At 51.8% G+C, this 25,600-nt stretch overlaps 1 protein-coding gene across 1 annotated transcript; it reads left to right on the top strand.

Moving 5' to 3' along the window:
- Positions 1–17,944: 17,944 nt before the first annotated feature.
- On the top strand, positions 17,945–19,364 carry LOC140679952 (uncharacterized). The gene is made up of 3 exons (XM_072916338.1): positions 17,945–18,485; positions 18,561–18,918; positions 19,343–19,364. Exons 1-3 carry the CDS (start codon positions 17,975–17,977, stop codon positions 19,362–19,364), a joined length of 891 nt encoding a protein of 296 aa, XP_072772439.1. The 5' UTR covers positions 17,945–17,974.
- The last annotated feature ends 6,236 nt before the right edge of the window (positions 19,365–25,600 follow it).

Genomic DNA, 25,600 nt, shown 5'->3' on the forward strand with positions numbered 1-25,600 from the left:
TAACCCTAACCCTAACCCTAACCCTAACCCTAACCCTAACCCTAACCCTAACCCTAACCCTAACCCTAACCCTAACCCTAACCCTAACCCTAACCCTAACCCTAACCCTAACCCTAACCCTAACCCTAACCCTAACCCTAACCCTAACCCTAACCCTAACCCTAACCCTAACCCTAACCCTAACCCTAACCCTAACCCTAACCCTAACCCTAACCCTAACCCTAACCCTAACCCTAACCCTAACCCTAACCCTAACCCTAACCCTAACCCTAACCCTAACCCTAACCCTAACCCTAACCCTAACCCTAACCCTAACCCTAACCCTAACCCTAACCCTAACCCTAACCCTAACCCTAACCCTAACCCTAACCCTAACCCTAACCCTAACCCTAACCCTAACCCTAACCCTAACCCTAACCCTAACCCTAACCCTAACCCTAACCCTAACCCTAACCCTAACCCTAACCCTAACCCTAACCCTAACCCTAACCCTAACCCTAACCCTAACCCTAACCCTAACCCTAACCCTAACCCTAACCCTAACCCTAACCCTAACCCTAACCCTAACCCTAACCCTAACCCTAACCCTAACCCTAACCCTAACCCTAACCCTAACCCTAACCCTAACCCTAACCCTAACCCTAACCCTAACCCTAACCCTAACCCTAACCCTAACCCTAACCCTAACCCTAACCCTAACCCTAACCCTAACCCTAACCCTAACCCTAACCCTAACCCTAACCCTAACCCTAACCCTAACCCTAACCCTAACCCTAACCCTAACCCTAACCCTAACCCTAACCCTAACCCTAACCCTAACCCTAACCCTAACCCTAACCCTAACCCTAACCCTAACCCTAACCCTAACCCTAACCCTAACCCTAACCCTAACCCTAACCCTAACCCTAACCCTAACCCTAACCCTAACCCTAACCCTAACCCTAACCCTAACCCTAACCCTAACCCTAACCCTAACCCTAACCCTAACCCTAACCCTAACCCTAACCCTAACCCTAACCCTAACCCTAACCCTAACCCTAACCCTAACCCTAACCCTAACCCTAACCCTAACCCTAACCCTAACCCTAACCCTAACCCTAACCCTAACCCTAACCCTAACCCTAACCCTAACCCTAACCCTAACCCTAACCCTAACCCTAACCCTAACCCTAACCCTAACCCTAACCCTAACCCTAACCCTAACCCTAACCCTAACCCTAACCCTAACCCTAACCCTAACCCTAACCCTAACCCTAACCCTAACCCTAACCCTAACCCTAACCCTAACCCTAACCCTAACCCTAACCCTAACCCTAACCCTAACCCTAACCCTAACCCTAACCCTAACCCTAACCCTAACCCTAACCCTAACCCTAACCCTAACCCTAACCCTAACCCTAACCCTAACCCTAACCCTAACCCTAACCCTAACCCTAACCCTAACCCTAACCCTAACCCTAACCCTAACCCTAACCCTAACCCTAACCCTAACCCTAACCCTAACCCTAACCCTAACCCTAACCCTAACCCTAACCCTAACCCTAACCCTAACCCTAACCCTAACCCTAACCCTAACCCTAACCCTAACCCTAACCCTAACCCTAACCCTAACCCTAACCCTAACCCTAACCCTAACCCTAACCCTAACCCTAACCCTAACCCTAACCCTAACCCTAACCCTAACCCTAACCCTAACCCTAACCCTAACCCTAACCCTAACCCTAACCCTAACCCTAACCCTAACCCTAACCCTAACCCTAACCCTAACCCTAACCCTAACCCTAACCCTAACCCTAACCCTAACCCTAACCCTAACCCTAACCCTAACCCTAACCCTAACCCTAACCCTAACCCTAACCCTAACCCTAACCCTAACCCTAACCCTAACCCTAACCCTAACCCTAACCCTAACCCTAACCCTAACCCTAACCCTAACCCTAACCCTAACCCTAACCCTAACCCTAACCCTAACCCTAACCCTAACCCTAACCCTAACCCTAACCCTAACCCTAACCCTAACCCTAACCCTAACCCTAACCCTAACCCTAACCCTAACCCTAACCCTAACCCTAACCCTAACCCTAACCCTAACCCTAACCCTAACCCTAACCCTAACCCTAACCCTAACCCTAACCCTAACCCTAACCCTAACCCTAACCCTAACCCTAACCCTAACCCTAACCCTAACCCTAACCCTAACCCTAACCCTAACCCTAACCCTAACCCTAACCCTAACCCTAACCCTAACCCTAACCCTAACCCTAACCCTAACCCTAACCCTAACCCTAACCCTAACCCTAACCCTAACCCTAACCCTAACCCTAACCCTAACCCTAACCCTAACCCTAACCCTAACCCTAACCCTAACCCTAACCCTAACCCTAACCCTAACCCTAACCCTAACCCTAACCCTAACCCTAACCCTAACCCTAACCCTAACCCTAACCCTAACCCTAACCCTAACCCTAACCCTAACCCTAACCCTAACCCTAACCCTAACCCTAACCCTAACCCTAACCCTAACCCTAACCCTAACCCTAACCCTAACCCTAACCCTAACCCTAACCCTAACCCTAACCCTAACCCTAACCCTAACCCTAACCCTAACCCTAACCCTAACCCTAACCCTAACCCTAACCCTAACCCTAACCCTAACCCTAACCCTAACCCTAACCCTAACCCTAACCCTAACCCTAACCCTAACCCTAACCCTAACCCTAACCCTAACCCTAACCCTAACCCTAACCCTAACCCTAACCCTAACCCTAACCCTAACCCTAACCCTAACCCTAACCCTAACCCTAACCCTAACCCTAACCCTAACCCTAACCCTAACCCTAACCCTAACCCTAACCCTAACCCTAACCCTAACCCTAACCCTAACCCTAACCCTAACCCTAACCCTAACCCTAACCCTAACCCTAACCCTAACCCTAACCCTAACCCTAACCCTAACCCTAACCCTAACCCTAACCCTAACCCTAACCCTAACCCTAACCCTAACCCTAACCCTAACCCTAACCCTAACCCTAACCCTAACCCTAACCCTAACCCTAACCCTAACCCTAACCCTAACCCTAACCCTAACCCTAACCCTAACCCTAACCCTAACCCTAACCCTAACCCTAACCCTAACCCTAACCCTAACCCTAACCCTAACCCTAACCCTAACCCTAACCCTAACCCTAACCCTAACCCTAACCCTAACCCTAACCCTAACCCTAACCCTAACCCTAACCCTAACCCTAACCCTAACCCTAACCCTAACCCTAACCCTAACCCTAACCCTAACCCTAACCCTAACCCTAACCCTAACCCTAACCCTAACCCTAACCCTAACCCTAACCCTAACCCTAACCCTAACCCTAACCCTAACCCTAACCCTAACCCTAACCCTAACCCTAACCCTAACCCTAACCCTAACCCTAACCCTAACCCTAACCCTAACCCTAACCCTAACCCTAACCCTAACCCTAACCCTAACCCTAACCCTAACCCTAACCCTAACCCTAACCCTAACCCTAACCCTAACCCTAACCCTAACCCTAACCCTAACCCTAACCCTAACCCTAACCCTAACCCTAACCCTAACCCTAACCCTAACCCTAACCCTAACCCTAACCCTAACCCTAACCCTAACCCTAACCCTAACCCTAACCCTAACCCTAACCCTAACCCTAACCCTAACCCTAACCCTAACCCTAACCCTAACCCTAACCCTAACCCTAACCCTAACCCTAACCCTAACCCTAACCCTAACCCTAACCCTAACCCTAACCCTAACCCTAACCCTAACCCTAACCCTAACCCTAACCCTAACCCTAACCCTAACCCTAACCCTAACCCTAACCCTAACCCTAACCCTAACCCTAACCCTAACCCTAACCCTAACCCTAACCCTAACCCTAACCCTAACCCTAACCCTAACCCTAACCCTAACCCTAACCCTAACCCTAACCCTAACCCTAACCCTAACCCTAACCCTAACCCTAACCCTAACCCTAACCCTAACCCTAACCCTAACCCTAACCCTAACCCTAACCCTAACCCTAACCCTAACCCTAACCCTAACCCTAACCCTAACCCTAACCCTAACCCTAACCCTAACCCTAACCCTAACCCTAACCCTAACCCTAACCCTAACCCTAACCCTAACCCTAACCCTAACCCTAACCCTAACCCTAACCCTAACCCTAACCCTAACCCTAACCCTAACCCTAACCCTAACCCTAACCCTAACCCTAACCCTAACCCTAACCCTAACCCTAACCCTAACCCTAACCCTAACCCTAACCCTAACCCTAACCCTAACCCTAACCCTAACCCTAACCCTAACCCTAACCCTAACCCTAACCCTAACCCTAACCCTAACCCTAACCCTAACCCTAACCCTAACCCTAACCCTAACCCTAACCCTAACCCTAACCCTAACCCTAACCCTAACCCTAACCCTAACCCTAACCCTAACCCTAACCCTAACCCTAACCCTAACCCTAACCCTAACCCTAACCCTAACCCTAACCCTAACCCTAACCCTAACCCTAACCCTAACCCTAACCCTAACCCTAACCCTAACCCTAACCCTAACCCTAACCCTAACCCTAACCCTAACCCTAACCCTAACCCTAACCCTAACCCTAACCCTAACCCTAACCCTAACCCTAACCCTAACCCTAACCCTAACCCTAACCCTAACCCTAACCCTAACCCTAACCCTAACCCTAACCCTAACCCTAACCCTAACCCTAACCCTAACCCTAACCCTAACCCTAACCCTAACCCTAACCCTAACCCTAACCCTAACCCTAACCCTAACCCTAACCCTAACCCTAACCCTAACCCTAACCCTAACCCTAACCCTAACCCTAACCCTAACCCTAACCCTAACCCTAACCCTAACCCTAACCCTAACCCTAACCCTAACCCTAACCCTAACCCTAACCCTAACCCTAACCCTAACCCTAACCCTAACCCTAACCCTAACCCTAACCCTAACCCTAACCCTAACCCTAACCCTAACCCTAACCCTAACCCTAACCCTAACCCTAACCCTAACCCTAACCCTAACCCTAACCCTAACCCTAACCCTAACCCTAACCCTAACCCTAACCCTAACCCTAACCCTAACCCTAACCCTAACCCTAACCCTAACCCTAACCCTAACCCTAACCCTAACCCTAACCCTAACCCTAACCCTAACCCTAACCCTAACCCTAACCCTAACCCTAACCCTAACCCTAACCCTAACCCTAACCCTAACCCTAACCCTAACCCTAACCCTAACCCTAACCCTAACCCTAACCCTAACCCTAACCCCCTAACCCTAACCCCCTAACCCTAACCCTAACCCTAACCCTAACCCTAACCCTAACCCTAACCCTAACCCTAACCCTAACCCTAACCCTAACCCTAACCCTAACCCTAACCCTAACCCTAACCCTAACCCTAACCCTAACCCTAACCCTAACCCTAACCCTAACCCTAACCCTAACCCTAACCCTAACCCTAACCCTAACCCTAACCCTAACCCTAACCCTCGGCGAGGCTCCGCCCACCCAGCTTATTCCTGCATCTCGCAGGAGGCTTCCTCTGGGATCACCTGCAAGACAAGACACACAGGAGACCCCCACTCAGACCGAGGACGACGATGACTCACCACGTGGGTCCACAAGCTCCGGGGCGGATCAAACCCAGGACACCCCCACCCATACAGAGGACGACGATGACTCACCAGGGGGACCCACGGCCTCCTCGCCTCTCCTGATCGACTTTCGGGATGAAGAACAGGAGCGGGGGCTTTCTTCGGTGATGTCCCCTCGTTACTCTTCCGCGACCCCCGACTGGTCCCCTCTCCAGCCTGAGACGGCAGATGAGACGGCACCACAGGGTGAATTTTCACCACGGGGGCCCACACTTTCCGGGGCTCCTATGGTGGACTATGAGGACTCACCCTTGCAGCGGACGCCTCCTCAGGAGACGCCCCCTCAGGAGATGCTTCCTCAGGAGTCCCCCGATTGGGCACATTTGTTCCCTGGGGCACTAAAAAGGAAGCCACACAAGAGGCCTTCCGTCCCAGATACTCCACAACACCTGTCTATTCCAGAATGTGTCGAGTTGGTAGAGGATACGGCTAGTGCCTCCCCCCGTAGACCCACTAGACACATGGTCTCGAGTAGGAGGATGATGGATTGGAAGTTGTCGGCCAACAAGAAATTCTTGGTGATCGGCGACTCCAATCTGTCCCACCTACCACCTTTTTACGTCGACGACCTTCAGATCGACAGTTACCCGGGCGCCAGTTTTAGACACGCGGAGGCCATCCTACGCAAGACCGTAATTGCTGCACCGGTTGAAGTGTTGGTTCTAGCCTTTGGGATCAACCATCGTGAGCAGAAAGTTAAGGAGACCGCTATTAAGCAGCTCCAAGGGGCACTCAGGATGGCCGTGGCTACCTTCCCACGGGCCCGAGTGCTAATCCCCCTGATTAACTATTCGGCCGCTTTGCCCGTTGAGCAGAAAAACAACCTCGGGCGGCTGAATAGTTTAATCAGCAACAATTATGCTCACATCCCGGCTCTCGACAGCCGGGACTTTGAGACCCAACCCGACCTGGTCCACTGGACTCGGGACACGGCCAAGTTGATGCTCAAGCACTGGCTTGACTTTTTAAACTTGGCATCCCCATAATCCCGATCGCTCGGGGGGGTAATAAGAACGTGATAAATTTGGCCCATAATTTCACGCCAACCCCCTTACAAATCTCCCTCCTCAATAAGGGCCTCAACTTCATTCCTTCCACTAGTCTCAGTAGCGACTGGCATCATCAACTTCAATTTGACCTCCAGCGCTACCACAGACGTGTCAAACTTGAGGTATACTATGAGAAACAAGATTCTCTCGGACCCACACCCTTCACAGCCCGTTCCGGCTGGGAGCCCTCACCTGGACTTATGCCTCCGGAATTCCAGGCTATGGTCCGGTCCGACGGGCTCTCCATGTCCGGTTCGGGTTGCGCACCTGCGGTCGCTCCCAATTTGACACGCGGAGAAGTCGAGGCCCTTCATAGTCTAAAAACAAACAAACATATTGTGATCAAACCAGCCGACAAGGGGAGTGCTGTTGTCATTTTTGACAGATCGCAATACATATGGGAGGGTTCTCGGCAGTTGAGTGACATGACGTATTATAAACCACTGCCGGAACCTATTTATCCGCAAACTATTCCCATGGTAGAAAAGATTCTGGATAATCTTCTACTTAAAAAATTTATCAATTTTAAACAACATAGGTATCTCATGGGGGAGCCGGATCCTCGCCCCCGCAGGTTCTACATGCTCCCTAAAATTCACAAGGAGCCAGACAAGTGGAGCAAGCCCCACGAGATCCCTCCGGGGCGACCCATTGTGTCTGACTGCGGCAGCGAGACGTACAGAACGGCGGCGTTCATCGATCATTATCTGACGCCGCTGTCCGTTCTGCACGACAGCTACCTCAGGGATACCTATGATTTTATTGATAAAATCAAGAAGGTCTGCATTCCCCCAGATGCCATTTTGTTTACCATCGACATTGACAGCCTGTATACAAACATTGATATAAATGAGGGGATACAGGCTGTCAAAAATGTCTTCTACAGGTACCGCGACGTTAGCAGGCCCGAAAAGGAGCTCCTGCAGCTCCTCGACATTAATTTGAGGAGAAACGACTTTGAGTTTGACGGTCGTTTCTACCTCCAAATTAAGGGCACTGCTATGGGCAAGAAATTTGCACCGGCGTATGCCAACATTTTTATGGCAGAGTGGGAGACCTCTGCCTTGGCCGCCTGCCCAAAACGTCCTCTCCACTACTTCCGGTACCTGGATGACATCTGGGGTGTCTGGACCCATTCCAGTGAGGAGTTCAGCGTGTTCTTAAACACGCTGAACACTCACAATAAAAATATCACCATCAAGTCGACCACGAGCAACACATCGGTCGACTTTTTGGACACCACGACATTCAAGGGTCCCGACTTTGCCGACACGCAACACTTGGACATCAGGGTGTTCTTCAAGGAGACCGACACCCACGCGCTCCTCTTCAAAAGCAGCTTCCACCCCAAGCATACCTTCGCGGGGTTGGTGAAATCCCAATTGTTGAGGTTCCATCGTGTCTGCACCAGAAGGGAGGACTTCCTGACGGCCTCGAGGACCCTCTTTTCTGCCCTGAAGGGGAGGGGCTATTCCAGGTCCTTCCTCCGACGGCAGTTGAGGGTCTTCTTGGACCCGAAGGGGCCTCCCCCTGGGACCGACATGATCCCTCTCATCACCACCTACTCTCCCTCGGCCGTGCGGGTCGCCAAGAAGGTCAAAGACCACTTCCGGACCTTTGCGGAGAGTAGCGGGAGGCTGCCGGGGCGCTACGTGGTGCCGGCCTACCGTAAGAACCCCAACTTGAATGATCTGTTGGTCAGGGCCAGGGTCAGCTCACTGAGAGACCCGCCCTCCACTAGGAGGGACACCCTTGTCCGCCACTCACAATGGTTGGTGAACCCCCACAACCGCAAGGTTTTCCAGCCGTTGTGCCGTGGCGGCCGACACACCCGGAACTGTGTGTACGTGATTCGGTGCCAACGATGTGGCGATATGTACGTGGGCGAGACGGGCAATACCTTAGCTAGGAGATTCGCCCAACACAAGTACAACATCGTTAGGCATAAAAATACCAACACTCACCTGGTGCAGCATTTTCTCCGACACGGGTGGTCTTCCGTCCGGGCGACTGTCGTAGAGACGGATCCCAAATGGAGCCTCGCCCAACGCCACCGGGCGGAGCTCCTTTGGATCTCCAAATTGGGCACCAGACATCCAGGGGGCCTAAATGAGATATGAGTGTGAGCCCGTTGGATTGTGACGGACAGTGCACATTCCCGTTTTTTCCCTTCTTTATTTTTCCCATATCCCCCACCCCCCCCTCTTCCCTAACCCTAACCATTCCCTTCTCCTTACCTAAAACCTACCCCCAAACCTAACCCTAACCCTAACCCTAACCCTAACCCTAACCCTAACCCTAACCCTAACCCCTAACCCTAACCCTAACCCTAACCCTAACCCTAACCCTAACCCTAACCCTAACCCTAACCCTAACCCTAACCCTAACCCTAACCCTAACCCTAACCCTAACCCTAACCCTAACCCTAACCCTAACCCTAACCCTAACCCTAACCCTAACCCTAACCCTAACCCTAACCCTAACCCTAACCCTAACCCTAACCCTAACCCTAACCCTAACCCTAACCCTAACCCTAACCCTAACCCTAACCCTAACCCTAACCCTAACCCTAACCCTAACCCTAACCCTAACCCTAACCCTAACCCTAACCCTAACCCTAACCCTAACCCTAACCCTAACCCTAACCCTAACCCTAACCCTAACCCTAACCCTAACCCTAACCCTAACCCTAACCCTAACCCTAACCCTAACCCTAACCCTAACCCTAACCCTAACCCTAACCCTAACCCTAACCCTAACCCTAACCCTAACCCTAACCCTAACCCTAACCCTTCGCGGGGTTGGTGAAATCCCAATTGTTGAGGTTCCATCGTGTCTGCACCAGAAGGGAGGACTTCCTGACGGCCTCGAGGACCCTCTTTTCTGCCCTGAGGGGGAGGGGCTATTCCAGGTCCTTCCTCAGACGGCAGTTGAGGGTCTTCTTGGACCCGAAGGGGCCTCCCCCTGGGACCGACATGATCCCTCTCATCACCACCTACTCTCCCTCGGCCGTGCGGGTCGCCAAGAAGGTCAAAGACCACTTCCGGACCTTTGCGGAGAGTAGCGGGAGGCTGCCGGGGCGCTACGTGGTGCCGGCCTACCGTAAGAACCCCAACTTGAATGATCTGTTGGTCAGGGCCAGGGTCAGCTCACTGAGAGACCCGCCCTCCACTAGGAGGGACACCCTTGTCCGCCACTCACAATGGTTGGTGAACCCCCACAACCGCAAGGTTTTCCAGCCGTTGTGCCGTGGCGGCCGACACACCCGGAACTGTGTGTACGTGATTCGGTGCCAACGATGTGGCGATATGTACGTGGGCGAGACGGGCAATACCTTAGCTAGGAGATTCGCCCAACACAAGTACAACATCGTTAGGCATAAAAATACCAACACTCACCTGGTTCAGCATTTTCTCCGACACGGGTGGTCTTCCGTCCGGGCGACTGTCGTAGAGACGGATCCCAAATGGAGCCTCGCCCAACGCCACCGGGCGGAGCTCCTTTGGATCTCCAAATTGGGCACCAGACATCCAGGGGGCCTAAATGAGGTGTGAGTGTGAGCCCGTTGGATTGTGACGGACAGTGCACATTCCCGTTTTTCCCTTCTTTATTTTTCCCATACCCCCCACCCCCCCTCTTCCCTAACCCTAACCATTCCCTTCTCCTTACCTAAAACCTACCCCCAAACCTAACCCTAACCCTAACCCTAACCCTAACCCTAACCCTAACCCTAACCCTAACCCTAACCCTAACCCTAACCCTAACCCTAACCCTAACCCTAACCCTAACCCTAACCCTAACCCTAACCCTAACCCTAACCCTAACCCTAACCCTAACCCTAACCTTAACCCCCAACACCTAACTAGCCCGTGCCTCCGGTCTGTCCGTTGGGTGGCGCCCTGCCCTTCGTACGGCCCCCTGGTGGCTCTGTTTGGCATCGTTTGAGTGTGGTGTTGGCCGATTGGCAGACCCAATTAAGAAAAAATAGGGGTCAGAGGTCACAGACATGGAGAACTTATCTGGATTTTTTTCTTGAAGTGATTTAATGATTTAATACTTCTTTAATTGTGTGTGGTGATATTGACTTGATATTTACTTGTGTGCAGTGCTGTGATATTAGAGTGCTCCACCCAGCTGGTCTGGATGAATTATACTTACCTTCTGGAGTGATTATGTAACCAGATAGTTCTCTTTTGTCTGTGGAGTGACTAAGTATTGCAGTTGTGTGCAGACGCCACCTGCAGGCACTCGGGAGGAGCGACTGATTGCAGTTGGGAGCGCAAGCCACGCCCCCTGCAGGCTCTTCTATAAAACCTCGTTTTGCAATTCTGGCTCATTTTTCCTCCAGCAGATGAGGGGACATCTTGCTCAGAGAGAGGTAATGAGGCCAATTTCTCAAAATTTCATGCCTGATGAGGTCATGCAGACCGAAACGCGCGTCGCATGATGAAATTTGATTGAATAATGTGTCTGACGCCGCGTTCGGCGGTGTTCGTTCGGGGTCCCTGGGGGGTGTGCGTCTGGTGGGGGGTCACTGGGCGGATTGTTGATGGACAGTGCCTAACCCTAACCCTACCCCCAACCCTAACCCTAACCTTAACCCCCAACACCTAACCCTAACCCTAAACCCTAACCCTAACCCCTAACCCTAACCCTAACCCTAACCCTAACCCTAACCCTAACCCTAACCCTAACCCTAACCCTAACCCTAACCCTAACCCTAACCCTAACCCCCTAACCCTAACCCTAACCCTAACCCTAACCCTAACCCTAACCCTAACCCTAACCCTTCGTGAGCCCACTGGGGACCTTGTCGGTGAGGAGTTCGTTTCACTGTGTTGAGTGTGGTGAGGGGCTACAAGTCAGCAAAATGCTTAAAAAAGACTTGATTCAGACACATTATATCAGGAGTTGAGGTACATCAAAGCAAACATTTTTGTGCTCTGATCAAACACCCCGATATTCAAGGGGGTGTTTGTCCCCTATGTGAGGCACATAATATGTAAATTTGATGCATCACATAGGAAGGAGTGTATTTTGAGGGTCTATAGACTCCACTGCAGTGGAGAGCATATAAGCCCCGCCCCCTGCAGCACTCATATAAAGCCTCCTCCTGCCAGAACGGCTCATTCCCTCTCCAGCAGTCGATGAGCAAGCATCCTGCTGTGGAGAAACAGGGAAGCCGATAGCCAAGGGGATTAGAAGTGCCCCACCTACTAGGGAATTAGAAGAGTCCCAGTAGGCATGGCTCAGCCAGCCTGACGAGGTCTGAAAGACCGAAACGCGCGTCGCTGGATGCTGGATACCAATCCAACATGTGTTTGACACCGCATTTGACGCAGACTCGGATTGCTTTCTTTCAGGGTCCTTGGGGGGTCTTGCGGTTGGTGTGGACGTTGCCTGGACAGGTTGTCTACGGACAGTGCCTCTATCCCCTTCCCCCACCCCCTACTCCTAAACCTAACCTGCCAGAGCCTGCAATCTGCTGTCGGGCGACGTCCTGCCTTCGTGAGCCCACTGGGGACCTTGTCGGTGAGTAGTTCGTTTCACTGTGTTGAGTGTGGTGAGGGGCTACAAGTCAGCAAAATGCTTAAAAAAGACTTGATTCAGACACATTATATCAGGAGTTGAGGTACATCAAAGCAAACATTTTTGTGCTCTGATCAAACACCCCGATATTCAAGGGGGTGTTTGTCCCCTATGTGAGGCACATAATATGTAAATTTGATGCATCACATAGGAAGGAGTGTATTTTGAGGGTCTATAGACTCCACTGCAGTGGAGAGCATATAAGCCCCGCCCCCTGCAGCACTCATATAAAGCCTCCTCCTGCCAGAACGGCTCATTCCCTCTCCAGCAGTCGATGAGCAAGCATCCTGCTGTGGAGAAACAGGGAAGCCGATAGCCAAGGGGATTAGAAGTGCCCCACCTACTAGGGAATTAGAAGAGTCCCAGTAGGCATGGCTCAGCCAGCCTGACGAGGTCTGAAAGACCGAAACGCGCGTCGCTGGATGCTGGATACCAATCCAACATGTGTTTGACACCGCATTTGACGCAGACTCGGATTGCTTTCTTTCAGGGTCCTTGGGGGGTCTTGCGGTTGGTGTGGACGTTGCCTGGACAGGTTGTCTACGGACAGTGCCTCTATCCCCTTCCCCCACCCCCTACTCCTAAACCTAACCTGCCAGAGCCTGCAATCTGCTGTCGGGCGACGTCCTGCCTTCGTGAGCCCACTGGGGACCTTGTCGGTGAGTAGTTCGTTTCACTGTGTTGAGTGTGGTGAGGGGCTACAAGTCAGCAAAATGCTTAAAAAAGACTTGATTCAGACACATTATATCAGGAGTTGAGGTACATCAAAGCAAACATTTTTGTGCTCTGATCAAACACCCCGATATTCAAGGGGGTGTTTGTCCCCTATGTGAGGCACATAATATGTAAATTTGATGCATCACATAGGAAGGAGTGTATTTTGAGGGTCTATAGACTCCACTGCAGTGGAGAGCATATAAGCCCCGCCCCCTGCAGCACTCATATAAAGCCTCCTCCTGCCAGAACGGCTCATTCCCTCTCCAGCAGTCGATGAGCAAGCATCCTGCTGTGGAGAAACAGGGAAGCCGATAGCCAAGGGGATTAGAAGTGCCCCACCTACTAGGGAATTAGAAGAGTCCCAGTAGGCATGGCTCAGCCAGCCTGACGAGGTCTGAAAGACCGAAACGCGCGTCGCTGGATGCTGGATACCAATCCAACATGTGTTTGACACCGCATTTGACGCAGACTCGGATTGCTTTCTTTCAGGGTCCTTGGGGGGTCTTGCGGTTGGTGTGGACGTTGCCTGGACAGGTTGTCTACGGACAGTGCCTCTATCCCCTTCCCCCACCCCCTACTCCTAAACCTAACCTGCCAGAGCCTGCAATCTGCTGTCGGGCGACGTCCTGCCTTCGTGAGCCCACTGGGGACCTTGTCGGTGAGTAGTTCGTTTCACTGTGTTGAGTGTGGTGAGGGGCTACAAGTCAGCAAAATGCTTAAAAAAGACTTGATTCAGACACATTATATCAGGAGTTGAGGTACATCAAAGCAAACATTTTTGTGCTCTGATCAAACACCCCGATATTCAAGGGGGTGTTTGTCCCCTATGTGAGGCACATAATATGTAAATTTGATGCATCACATAGGAAGGAGTGTATTTTGAGGGTCTATAGACTCCACTGCAGTGGAGAGCATATAAGCCCCGCCCCCTGCAGCACTCATATAAAGCCTCCTCCTGCCAGAACGGCTCATTCCCTCTCCAGCAGTCGATGAGCAAGCATCCTGCTGTGGAGAAACAGGGAAGCCGATAGCCAAGGGGATTAGAAGTGCCCCACCTACTAGGGAATTAGAAGAGTCCCAGTAGGCATGGCTCAGCCAGCCTGACGAGGTCTGAAAGACCGAAACGCGCGTCGCTGGATGCTGGATACCAATCCAACATGTGTTTGACACCGCATTTGACGCAGACTCGGATTGCTTTCTTTCAGGGTCCTTGGGGGGTCTTGCGGTTGGTGTGGACGTTGCCTGGACAGGTTGTCTACGGACAGTGCCTCTATCCCCTTCCCCCACCCCCTACTCCTAAACCTAACCCCCTAACCCTAACCCTAACCCTAACCCCTAACCCTAACCCCTAACCCTAACCCTAACCCTAACCCTAACCCTAACCCTAACCCTAACCCTAACCCTAACCCTAACCCTAACCCCCTAACCCCCTAACCCTAACCCTAACCCTAACCCTAACCCTAACCCTAACCCTAACCCTAACCCTAACCCTAACCCTAACCCTAACCCCTAACCCTAACCCATTTGACGCAGACTCGGATTGCTTTCTTTCAGGGACACCGCATTTGACGCAGACTCGGATTGCTTTCTTTCAGGGTCCTTGGAGGGTCTTGCGGTTGGTTTGGACGTTGCCTGGACAGGTTGTCCACGGACAGTGCCTTTATCCCCTTCCCCCACCCCCTACTCCTAACCCTAACCCTAACCCTAACCCTAACCCTAACCCTAACCCTAACCCTAACCCCTAACCCCTAACCCCTAACCCTAACCCTAACCCTAACCCTAACCCTAACCCTAACCCTAACCCTAACCCTAACCCTAACCCTAACCCTAACACCCACGCGCTCCTTTTCAAAAGCAGCTTCCACCCCAAGCATACCTTCGCGGGGTTGGTGAAATCCCAATTGTTGAGGTTTCATCGTGTCTGCACCAGAAGGGAGGACTTCCTGACGGCCTCGAGGACCCTCTTTTCTGCCCTGAAGGGGAGGGGCTATTCCAGGTCCTTCCTCCGACGGCAGTTGAGGGTCTTCTTGGACCCGAAGGGGCCTCCCCCTGGGACCGACATGATCCCCCTCATCACCACCTACTCTCCCTCGGCCGTGCGGGTCGCCAGGAAGGTCAAAGACCACTTCCGGACCTTTGTGGAGAGTAGCGGGAGGCTGCCGGGGCGCTACGTGGTGCCGGCCTACCGCAAGAACCCCAACTTGAATGATCTGTTGGTCAGGGCCAGGGTCAGCTCATTGAGAGACCCGCCCTCCACTAGGAGGGACACCCTTGTCCGCCACTCACCATGGTTGGTGAACCCCCACAACCGCAAGGTTTTCCAGCCGTTGTGCCGTGGCGGCCGACACACCCGAAACTGTGTGTACGTGATTCGGTGCCAACGATGTGGCGATATGTACGTGGGCGAGACGGGCAATACCTTAGCTAGGAGATTCGCCCAACACAAGTACAACATCGTTAGGCATAAAAATACCAACACTCACCTGGTGCAGCATTTTCTCCGACACGGGTGGTCTTCCGTCCGGGCGACTGTCGTAGAGACGGATCCCAAATGGAGCCTCGCCCAACGCCACCGGGCGGAGCTCCTTTGGATCTCCAAATTGGGCACCAGACATCCAGGGGGCCTAAATGAGGTATGAGTGTGAGCCCGTTGGATTGTGACGGACAGTGCACATTCCCGTTTTTTCCCTTCTTTATTTTTCCCATATCCCCCACCCCCCCCTCTTCCCTAACCCTAACCATTCCCTTCTCCTTACCTAAAACCTACCCCCAAACCTAACCAGCCAGTGCCTCCAATCCTCTTACGGCTCTCACTCTCCCTCGCTCGCCCTCCTGGACCTGCAAAAAATCACAATTAGGGGAGGTAATAGGGAATATATGCCTAACACCTAACCATAACCCTAATCCTAAAACCTAACCCTAACCCTAACCCTAACCCTAACCTCGGGTACGGTACATATACGTACATTCAGAACATTCACTAAGGGGAGGTGACTGGGAATATCCTCTCCCAACTCTCTGTTTAATACTGAAGCCCTAGGTCACACATCCAGGGTACTTTCTGTATTATTTCCATTGAATGTACTAGTGTTTGTCAATTATTATTATATATATATATTTATTATAATATATTATATAATTCATATCATATTACAGATTATTATATTATATATCATATACCAATAACAATGTTTACCATTTCATGTTATTGTTTTAGCAGATAGGATTTTGCAGTAGCATCCTGGGGCTTCAGAGGGTCACTGTTGTCTTCTTTTTACACTTGTGTTGGGGTCAAGACTTCTATTTTGAAGGCCAACTTGTGTTTCACGTGGACCCCACCCCTTCATTTAAATGTTTTATTGCTATTAACACCTTTCTCCTGCAATACCTGTTTTCACTGCAAGGATAAAAGGTTGATTTTAGCCTACCTGCCGTGCTAACCTGCTAACTCTCTACAAACGAGTCAGGCCTGATGAAGGTATCTTACCGAAACGTTGCCATCTGACTCGTTTCATGTAAATATACATCTTCTACTTTTTTCATATTTTTCTGACACATTGTAGTATTTTTCTTGTATTTGTTTACTTGCCGTGTCCAGTTGGCCTGGTCGCGGCGCGACGCTTTCGTTCCACTAGTCGCTATTTTCTGTAAATAAACAGCCTATTTTTGATACTACATGTGCTATTTTTACTCACGAGATATTCCGGTGGCTCATTAGCGCGAGATACAGCATATTTTTGAATAAAAAAGCACATCTCACCGTTTATGCAGCCAGCCATGAACCGGAAGTGATTATCTTGACCTCGGCGGAAGTCCCGCCTCTGAGCATTCCGTTCTCTCTTTTTCACAAAGGAAACGGATAAAGACAATTTATTTTTATAAAGCGAACAAACCTTTTTTTCGCCAACCAGTTTTTTACATCATCCACACCAGCGACATATTAAAATAATTTTGCAATATGTCGGATGGGTTCGAGCACGACTGGCTTCCGGTCAGGTCGGGGCGAAGAAGGCGACGTCAGGCTGCGCCTTCAGAGTGGCTCGCCCAGGATGATGAACGTTCTCATTATGACCAAGAGGATAATTTTTCTCAGTGGTATGAGCAGCGGCCCCAGAGGTCTTATGCGGATGTAGCACGGGGACGGCAGGATTCCTATCCGCGTCGCCCCTACCCGCAGACACGCCGCCATTTTAATGATCTACACCCAGAGGAGCGCCGCAGCGCCCCTCAGTGGAATTATAGGAGAAACACACGCCAAAATAGGAATTTTGTGCCTTCAAGACAGCACTCTCAGGAGTACTTTAGGCCACAATATTCACCTCAAAGACGTCCCCGCTATCCTCCTCCCCCCAGGGGGACACGGAGGAAACGCCGGGATGCTTCCAGGAGGAATGGGCACTCCCGTAATACTAGTAGAGACATGGACTCTAGGCCTCCCAGACATTATTCTCAGGACTATTTTTTACCTGAATATTGGCCTCAAAGACGTCCCCGCAATCCTCCCCGTCCCAAGAAGACACGCAAGAAGCGTCAGGACGCTTCTCGGAGGACTGCACCCCCTGACAACTCCACAACGTCCATGGAGGGGAATTTAAAAGCACAGTGTTTTTATAATATTATCAAAATAACACATCATTTGAATAATGTTACAAAAGACACTCACCCCCAGTCCATAATAAAAATGGAAGAGACGCTTGCCACCATGATCAAACCAGCGGTCTCTAACCCTGACATTGAGGCGCTTATCAGGTGCAATGCCAAGACTTGGGCAATAATGACTGTTGATGTTTTAAGAGACCATTATAAAAACACTCTACAAGTGGAATTGGACAAGATAACCAGTTTTATTCATGAGGTCTGGAGACCCGCTTTTCAGCTGGCCTCTACATGGGCCAAGAAACATCTGGGACGCAGACTGATGGGGGACACCCTCGGGAAGGCCGAGGCTCTGATCGTCGCGGCCTTCGCCGACCCCCCTGTCAACGCTGAGGTGGTACGCCCGGCCCAGCCCTTGCCGGTCCAGACCGCCGCCCGGGTATCGGTGGGCACCCATACTGACCCTACGGGCCCAGACGGAGCCCCTGGGGTGGTACGGGTTAGCAGCCCTCCGGCTCGGGTCGTCGCCCGGGTTTCGGTGGCTACCAGCACCGACGCCGTGGCTCCAGATTGGTCTCCTGAGGTGGATCGGGAAGCAATCCCTCCAGCACGGGTTGCCCCGATCTTCCTTCCTCGTCGACCGGAACCGCCCAAGGAGCAGAGGGTGGCACAGCGCCGGGACACGGACAGCGGGCCTGCCCAGGACACCCTCGGCGAGGCTCCGCCCACCCAGCTTATTCCTGCATGTCGCAGGAGGCTTCCTCTGGGATCACCTGCAAGACAAGACACACAGGAGACCCCCACTCAGACCGAGGACGACGATGACTCACCACGTGGGTCCACAAGCTCCGGGGCGGATCAAACCCAGGACACCCCCACCCATACAGAGGACGACGATGACTCACCAGGGGGGCCCACGGCCTCCTCGCCTCTCCTGATCGACCTTCGGGATGAGGAACAGGAGCGGGGGCTTTCTTCGGTGATGTCCCCTCGTTACTCTTCCGCGACCCCCGACTGGTCCCCTCTCCAGCCTGAGACGGCAGAGGAGACGGCACCACAGGGTGAATTTTCACCACGGGGGCCCACACTTTCCGGGGCTCCTATGGTGGACTATGAGGACTCACCCTTGCAGCGGACGCCTCCTCAGGAGACGCCCCCTCAGGAGATGCTTCCTCAGGAGTCCCCCGATTGGGCACATCTGTTCCCTGGGGCACTAAAAAGGAAGCCACACAAGAGGCCTTCTGTCCCAGACACTCCACAACACCTGTCTATTCCAGAATGTGTCGAGTTGGTAGAGGATATGACTTGTGCCTCCCCCCGTAGACCCACTAGACACATGGTCTCGAGTAGGAGGATGATGGATTGGAAGTTGTCGGCCAACAAGAAATTCTTGGTGATCGGCGACTCCAATCTGTCCCATCTACCACCCTTTTACGTCGACGACCTTCAGATCGACAGTTACCCGGGCGCTAGTTTTAGACACGCGGAGGCCATCCTACGCAAGACTATAATTGCTGCACCGGTTGAAGTGTTGGTTCTAGCATTTGGGATCAACCATCGTGAGCAGAAAGTTAAGGAGACCGCTATTAAGCAGCTCCAAGGGGCACTCAGGATGGGCGCGGCCACCTTCCCACGGGCCCGAGTGCTAATCCCCCTGATTAATTATTCGGCTTCTTTGCCCGTTGAGCAGAAAAATAATCTCGGGCTGCTGAATGGTTTCATCAGGAACAATTATGCTCACATCCCGGCCCTCGACAGCCGGGACTTTGAGACCCAACCCGACCTGGTCCACTGGACGCGGGACACGGCCAAGTTGATGCTCAAGCACTGGCTTGACTTTTTAAACTTGGCATCCCCATAATCCCGATCGCTCGGGGGGGTAATAAGAACGTGATAAATTTGGCCCATAATTTCACGCCAACCCCCTTACAAATCTCCCTCCTTAACAAGGGCCTCAACTTCATTCCCTCCACTAATCTCAGTAGCGACTGGCATCATCAACTTCAATTTGATCTCCAGCGCTACCACAGACGTGTTAAACTTGAGGTGTACTATGAGAAACAAGATTCTCTCGGACCCACACCGTTCACAGCCCGTTCCGGCTGGGAGCCCTCACCTGGACTTATGCCTCCGGAATTCCAGGCTATGGTCCGGTCCGACGGGCTCTCCATGTTCGGTTCGGGTTGCGCACCTGCGGTCGCTCCCAATTTGACACGCGGAGAAGTCGAGGCCCTTCATAGTCTAAAAACAAACAAACATATTGTGATCAAACCAGCCGACAAGGGGAGTGCTGTTGTCATTTTTGACAGATCGCAATACATATGGGAGGGTTCTCGGCAGTTGAGTGACATGACGTATTATAAACCACTGCCGGAACCTATTTATCCGCAAACTATTCCCATGGTAGAAAAGATTCTGGATAATCTTCTACTTAAAAAATTTATCAATTTCAAACAACATAGGTATCTCATGGGGGAGCCGGATCCTCGCCCCCGCAGGTTCTACATGCTCCCTAAAATTCACAAGGAGCCAGACAAGTGGAGCAAGCCCCACGAGATCCCTCCGGGGCGACCCATTGTGTCTGACTGCGGCAGCGAGACGTACAGAACGGCGGCGTTCATCGATCATTATCTGACGCCGCTTTCCGTTCTGCACGACAGCTACCTCAGGGATACCTATGATTTTATTGATAAAATCAAGAATGTTTGCATTCCCCCAGATGCCATTTTGTTTACCATCGACATTGACAGCCTGTATACAAACATTGATATAAATGAGGGGATGCAGGCTGTCAAAAATGTCTTCTACAGGTACCGCGACGTTAGCAGGCCCGAAAAGGAGCTCTTACAGCTCCTCGACATTAATTTGAGGAGAAACGACTTTGAGTTTGACGGTCGTTTCTACCTCCAAATTAAGGGCACTGCTATGGGCAAGAAATTTGCACCGGCGTATGCCAACATTTTCATGGCAGAGTGGGAGACCTCTGCCTTGGCCGCCTGCCCAAAACGTCCTCTCCACTACTTCCGGTACCTGGATGACATCTGGGGTGTCTGGACCCATTCCAGTGAGGAGTTCAGCGTGTTCTTAAACACGCTGAACACTCACAATAAAAATATCACCATCAAGTCGACCACGAGCAACACATCGGTCGACTTTTTGGACACCACGACATTCAAGGGTCCCGACTTTGCCGACACGCAACACTTGGACATCAGGGTGTTCTTCAAGGAGACCGACACCCACGCGCTCCTCTTCAAAAGCAGCTTCCACCCCAAGCATACCTTCGCGGGGTTGGTGAAATCCCAATTGTTGAGGTTTCATCGTGTCTGCACCAGAAGGGAGGACTTCCTGACGGCCTCGAGGACCCTCTTTTCTGCCCTGAAGGGGAGGGGCTATTCCAGGTCCTTCCTCCGACGGCAGTTGAGGGTCTTCTTGGACCCGAAGGGGCCTCCCCCTGGGACCGACATGATCCCCCTCATCACCACCTACTCTCCCTCGGCCGTGCGGGTCGCCAGGAAGGTCAAAGACCACTTCCGGACCTTTGTGGAGAGTAGCGGGAGGCTGCCGGGGCGCTACGTGGTGCCGGCCTACCGCAAGAACCCCAACTTGAATGATCTGTTGGTCAGGGCCAGGGTCAGCTCATTGAGAGACCCGCCCTCCACTAGGAGGGACACCCTTGTCCGCCACTCACCATGGTTGGTGAACCCCCACAACCGCAAGGTTTTCCAGCCGTTGTGCCGTGGCGGCCGACACACCCGAAACTGTGTGTACGTGATTCGGTGCCAACGATGTGGCGATATGTACGTGGGCGAGACGGGCAATACCTTAGCTAGGAGATTCGCCCAACACAAGTACAACATCGTTAGGCATAAAAATACCAACACTCACCTGGTGCAGCATTTTCTCCGACACGGGTGGTCTTCCGTCCGGGCGACTGTCGTAGAGACGGATCCCAAATGGAGCCTCGCCCAACGCCACCGGGCGGAGCTCCTTTGGATCTCCAAATTGGGCACCAGACATCCAGGGGGCCTAAATGAGGTATGAGTGTGAGCCCGTTGGATTGTGACGGACAGTGCACATTCCCGTTTTTTCCCTTCTTTATTTTTCCCATATCCCCCAACCCCCCCCTCTTCCCTAACCCTAACCATTCCCTTCTCCTTACCTAAAACCTACCCCCAAACCTAACCCTAACCCTAACCCTAACCCTAACCCTAACCCTAACCCGATTGGCAGACCCAAGTAAGAAAAAATAGGGGTCAGAGGTCACAGACATGGAGAACTTATCTGGATTTTTTCTTGAAGTGATTTAATACTTCTTTAATTGTGTGTGGTGATATTTACTTGTGTGCAGTGCTGTGATATTAGAGTGCCCCACCCAGCTGGTCTGGATGAATTATACTTACCTTCTGGAGTGATTATGTAACCAGATAGTTCTCTTTTGTCTGTGGAGTGACTAAGTATTGCAGTTGTGTGCAGACGCCACCTGCAGGCACTCGGGAGGAGCGACTGATTGGGAGCACAAGCCATGCCCCCTGCAGGCTCTTCTATAAAACCTCGTTTTGCAATTCTGGCTCATTTTTCCTCCAGCAGATGAGGGGACATCTTGCTCAGAGAGAGGTAATGAGGCCAATTTCTCAAAATTTCATGCCTGATGAGGTCATGCAGACCGAAACGCGCGTCGCATGATGAAATTTGATTGAATAATGTGTCTGACGCCACGTTCGGCGGTGTTCGTTCGGGGTCCCTGGGGGGTGTGCGTCTGGTGGGGGGTCACTGGGCGGATTGTTGATGGACAGTGCCTAACCCTAACCCTACCCCCAACCCTAACCCTAACCCCCAACACCTAACTAGCCCGTGCCTCCGGTCTGTCCGTTGGGTGGCGCCCTGCCCTTCGTACGGCCCCCTGGGGGCTCTGTTTGGCACCGTTTGAGTGTGGTGTTGGCCGATTGGCAGACCCAAGTAAGAAAAAATAGGGGTCAGAGGTCACAGACATGGAGAACTTATCTGGATTTTTTCTTGAAGTGATTTAATACTTCTTTAATTGTGTGTGGTGATATTTACTTGTGTGCAGTGCTGTGATATTAGAGTGCCCCACCCAGCTGGTCTGGATGAATTATACTTACCTTCTGGAGTGATTATGTAACCAGATAGTTCTCTTTTGTCTGTGGAGTGACTAAGTATTGCAGTTGTGTGCAGACGCCACCTGCAGGCACTCGGGAGGAGCGACTGATTGGGAGCACAAGCCATGCCCCCTGCAGGCTCTTCTATAAAACCTCGTTTTGCAATTCTGGCTCATTTTTCCTCCAGCAGATGAGGGGACATCTTGCTCAGAGAGAGGTAATGAGGCCAATTTCTCAAAATTTCATGCCTGATGAGGTCATGCAGACCGAAACGCGCGTCGCATGATGAAATTTGATTGAATAATGTGTCTGACGCCACGTTCGGCGGTGTTCGTTCGGGGTCCCTGGGGGGTGTGCGTCTGGTGGGGGGTCACTGGGCGGATTGTTGATGGACAGTGCCTAACCCTAACCCTACCCCCAACCCTAACCCTAACCCCCAACACCTAACCCTAACCCTAACCCTAACCCTAACCCTAACCCTAACCCTAACCCTAACCCAGTAGGCATGGCTCAGCCAGCCTGACGAGGTCTGAAAGACCGAACCGCGCGTCGCTGGATGCTGGATACCAATCCAACATGTGTTTGACACCGCATTTGACGCAGACTCGGATTGCTTTCTTTCAGGGTCCTTGGGGGGTCTTGCGGTTGGTGTGGACGTTGCCTGGACAGGTTGTCTACGGACAGTGCCTCTATCCCCTTCCCCCACCCCCTACTCCTAAACCTAACCTGCCAGTGCCTGCAATCTGCTGTCGGGCGACGTCCTGCCTTCGTGAGCCCACTGGGGACCTTGTCGGTGAGTAGTTCGTTTCACTTTGTTGAGTGTGGTGAGGGGCTACAAGTCAGCAAATTGCTTAAAAAAGACTTGATTCAGACACATTATATCAGGAGTTGAGGTACATCAAAGCAAACATTTTTGTGCTTTGCTCAAACACCCCGATATTCAAGGGGGTGTTTGTCCCCTATGTGATGCACATAATATGTCAATTTGATGCATCACATAGGAAGGAGTGTATTTTGAGGGTCTATAGACTCCACTGCAGTGGAGAGCATATAAGCCCCGCCCCCTGCAGCACTCATATAAAGCCTCCTCCTGCCAGAACGGCTCATTCCCTCTCCAGCAGTCGATGAGCAAGCATCCTGCTGTGGAGAAACAGGGAAGCCGATAGCCAAGGGGATTAGAAGCGCCCCACCTACTAGGGAACTAGAAGAGTCCCAGTAGGCATGGCTCAGCCAGCCTGACGAGGTCTGAAAGACCGAAACGCGCGTCGCTGGATGCTGGATACCAATCCAACATGTGTTTGACACCGCATTTGACGCAGACTCGGATTGCTTTCTTTCAGGGTCCTTGGGGGGTCTTGCGGTTGGTGTGGACGTTGCCTGGACAGGTTGTCTACGGACAGTGCCTCTATCCCCTTCCCCCACCCCCTACTCCTAAACCTAACCCTAACCCTAACCCTAACCCTAACCCTCTAACCCTAACCCTAACCCTAACCCTAACCCTAACCCCCCGGGGGCTCTGTTTGGCATCGTTTGAGTGTGGTGTTGGACGATTGGCAGACCCAATTAAAAAGAAAAAATAGGGGTCAGAGGTCACAGACATGGAGAACTTATCTGGATTTTATTCTTGAAGTGATTTTATACTTCTTTATTTGTGTGTGGTGATAATTATTTGTGTGCAGTGCTGTGATAAGTGCCGAACCCAGCTGGTCTGGATGATTTATACTTACCTTCTTTATCTTGTTGGAGCGATTATGTAACCAGATAGTTCTCTTTTGTCTGTGGAGTGACTAGGTACTGCAGTTGTGAGCAGTCGCCACCTGCAGGCACTCGGGAGGAGCGACTGATTGCAGTTGGGAGCACAAGCCATGCCCCCTGCAAGCTCTTCTATAAAACCTCGTTTTGCATTCATGGCTCATTTTTCCTCCAGCAGATGAGGGGACATCTTGCTCAGGAGAGGTAATGAGGCCAATTTTTCTAAATTTCATGCCTGATGAGGTCATGCAGACCGAGACGCGCGTCGCATGATGGGAATTTGATTTGATAATGTGTCTGACGCCACGTTCGGCGGTGTTCGTTCGGGGTCCCTGGGGGGTGTGCGTCTGGTGGGGTGTCACTGGGCGGATTGTCGATGGACAGTGCCTAACCCTAACCCCAACCCTAACCCTAACCCTAACCCCCAACCCCTAACCCTAACCCTAACCCTAACCCTAACCCCTAACCCTAACCCTAACCCTAACCCTAACCCTTGCACCCTAACCCTAACCCTACTCTAACCCTAACCCTGGGGTCCCTGGGGGGTGTGCGTCTGGTGGGGTGTCACTGGGCAGACCGTTGATGGACAGTGCCTAGCCCCTCCCCCTAACCCTAACCCTAACCCTAACCCTAATTCCTAACCCTAACCCCCAACACCTAACTAGCCCGTGCCTCCGATCTGTCCGTTGGGTGGCGCCTTGCCCTTCGTACGGCCCCCCGGGGGCTCTATCTGGCATCGTTTGATGCGGTGTGGGCTCTGAGAAAATCAGACACATCCTAAAATAGGGGTCAGAGGTCACAGACACCGGGGATTTATCTGGATGTTATTTATGAAATACTTACCTGGGTTTGTTTGCAGTGATATACTTACCTGTATTTGTTTGCCGTGACCTTTTTACCTGCAGCTGGTTTGCAGAGATTATTTGTTTTGTGTGCAGTGATTATCCATGAATATTTATTTTGATATTTTTTGGAATGATTTGTGAAACACCAGATATTTCCCTTGGTGATCAGTGGAGTGACTGATGACTGCAGGTGTGAGCAATTGCCCCGCCCCCTGCAGCACTCAAATAAAA

Source organism: Nerophis lumbriciformis, linkage group LG02 (assembly GCF_033978685.3).
Source record: "Nerophis lumbriciformis linkage group LG02, RoL_Nlum_v2.1, whole genome shotgun sequence".
Taxonomy (NCBI): Eukaryota; Metazoa; Chordata; class Actinopteri; order Syngnathiformes; family Syngnathidae; genus Nerophis; species Nerophis lumbriciformis.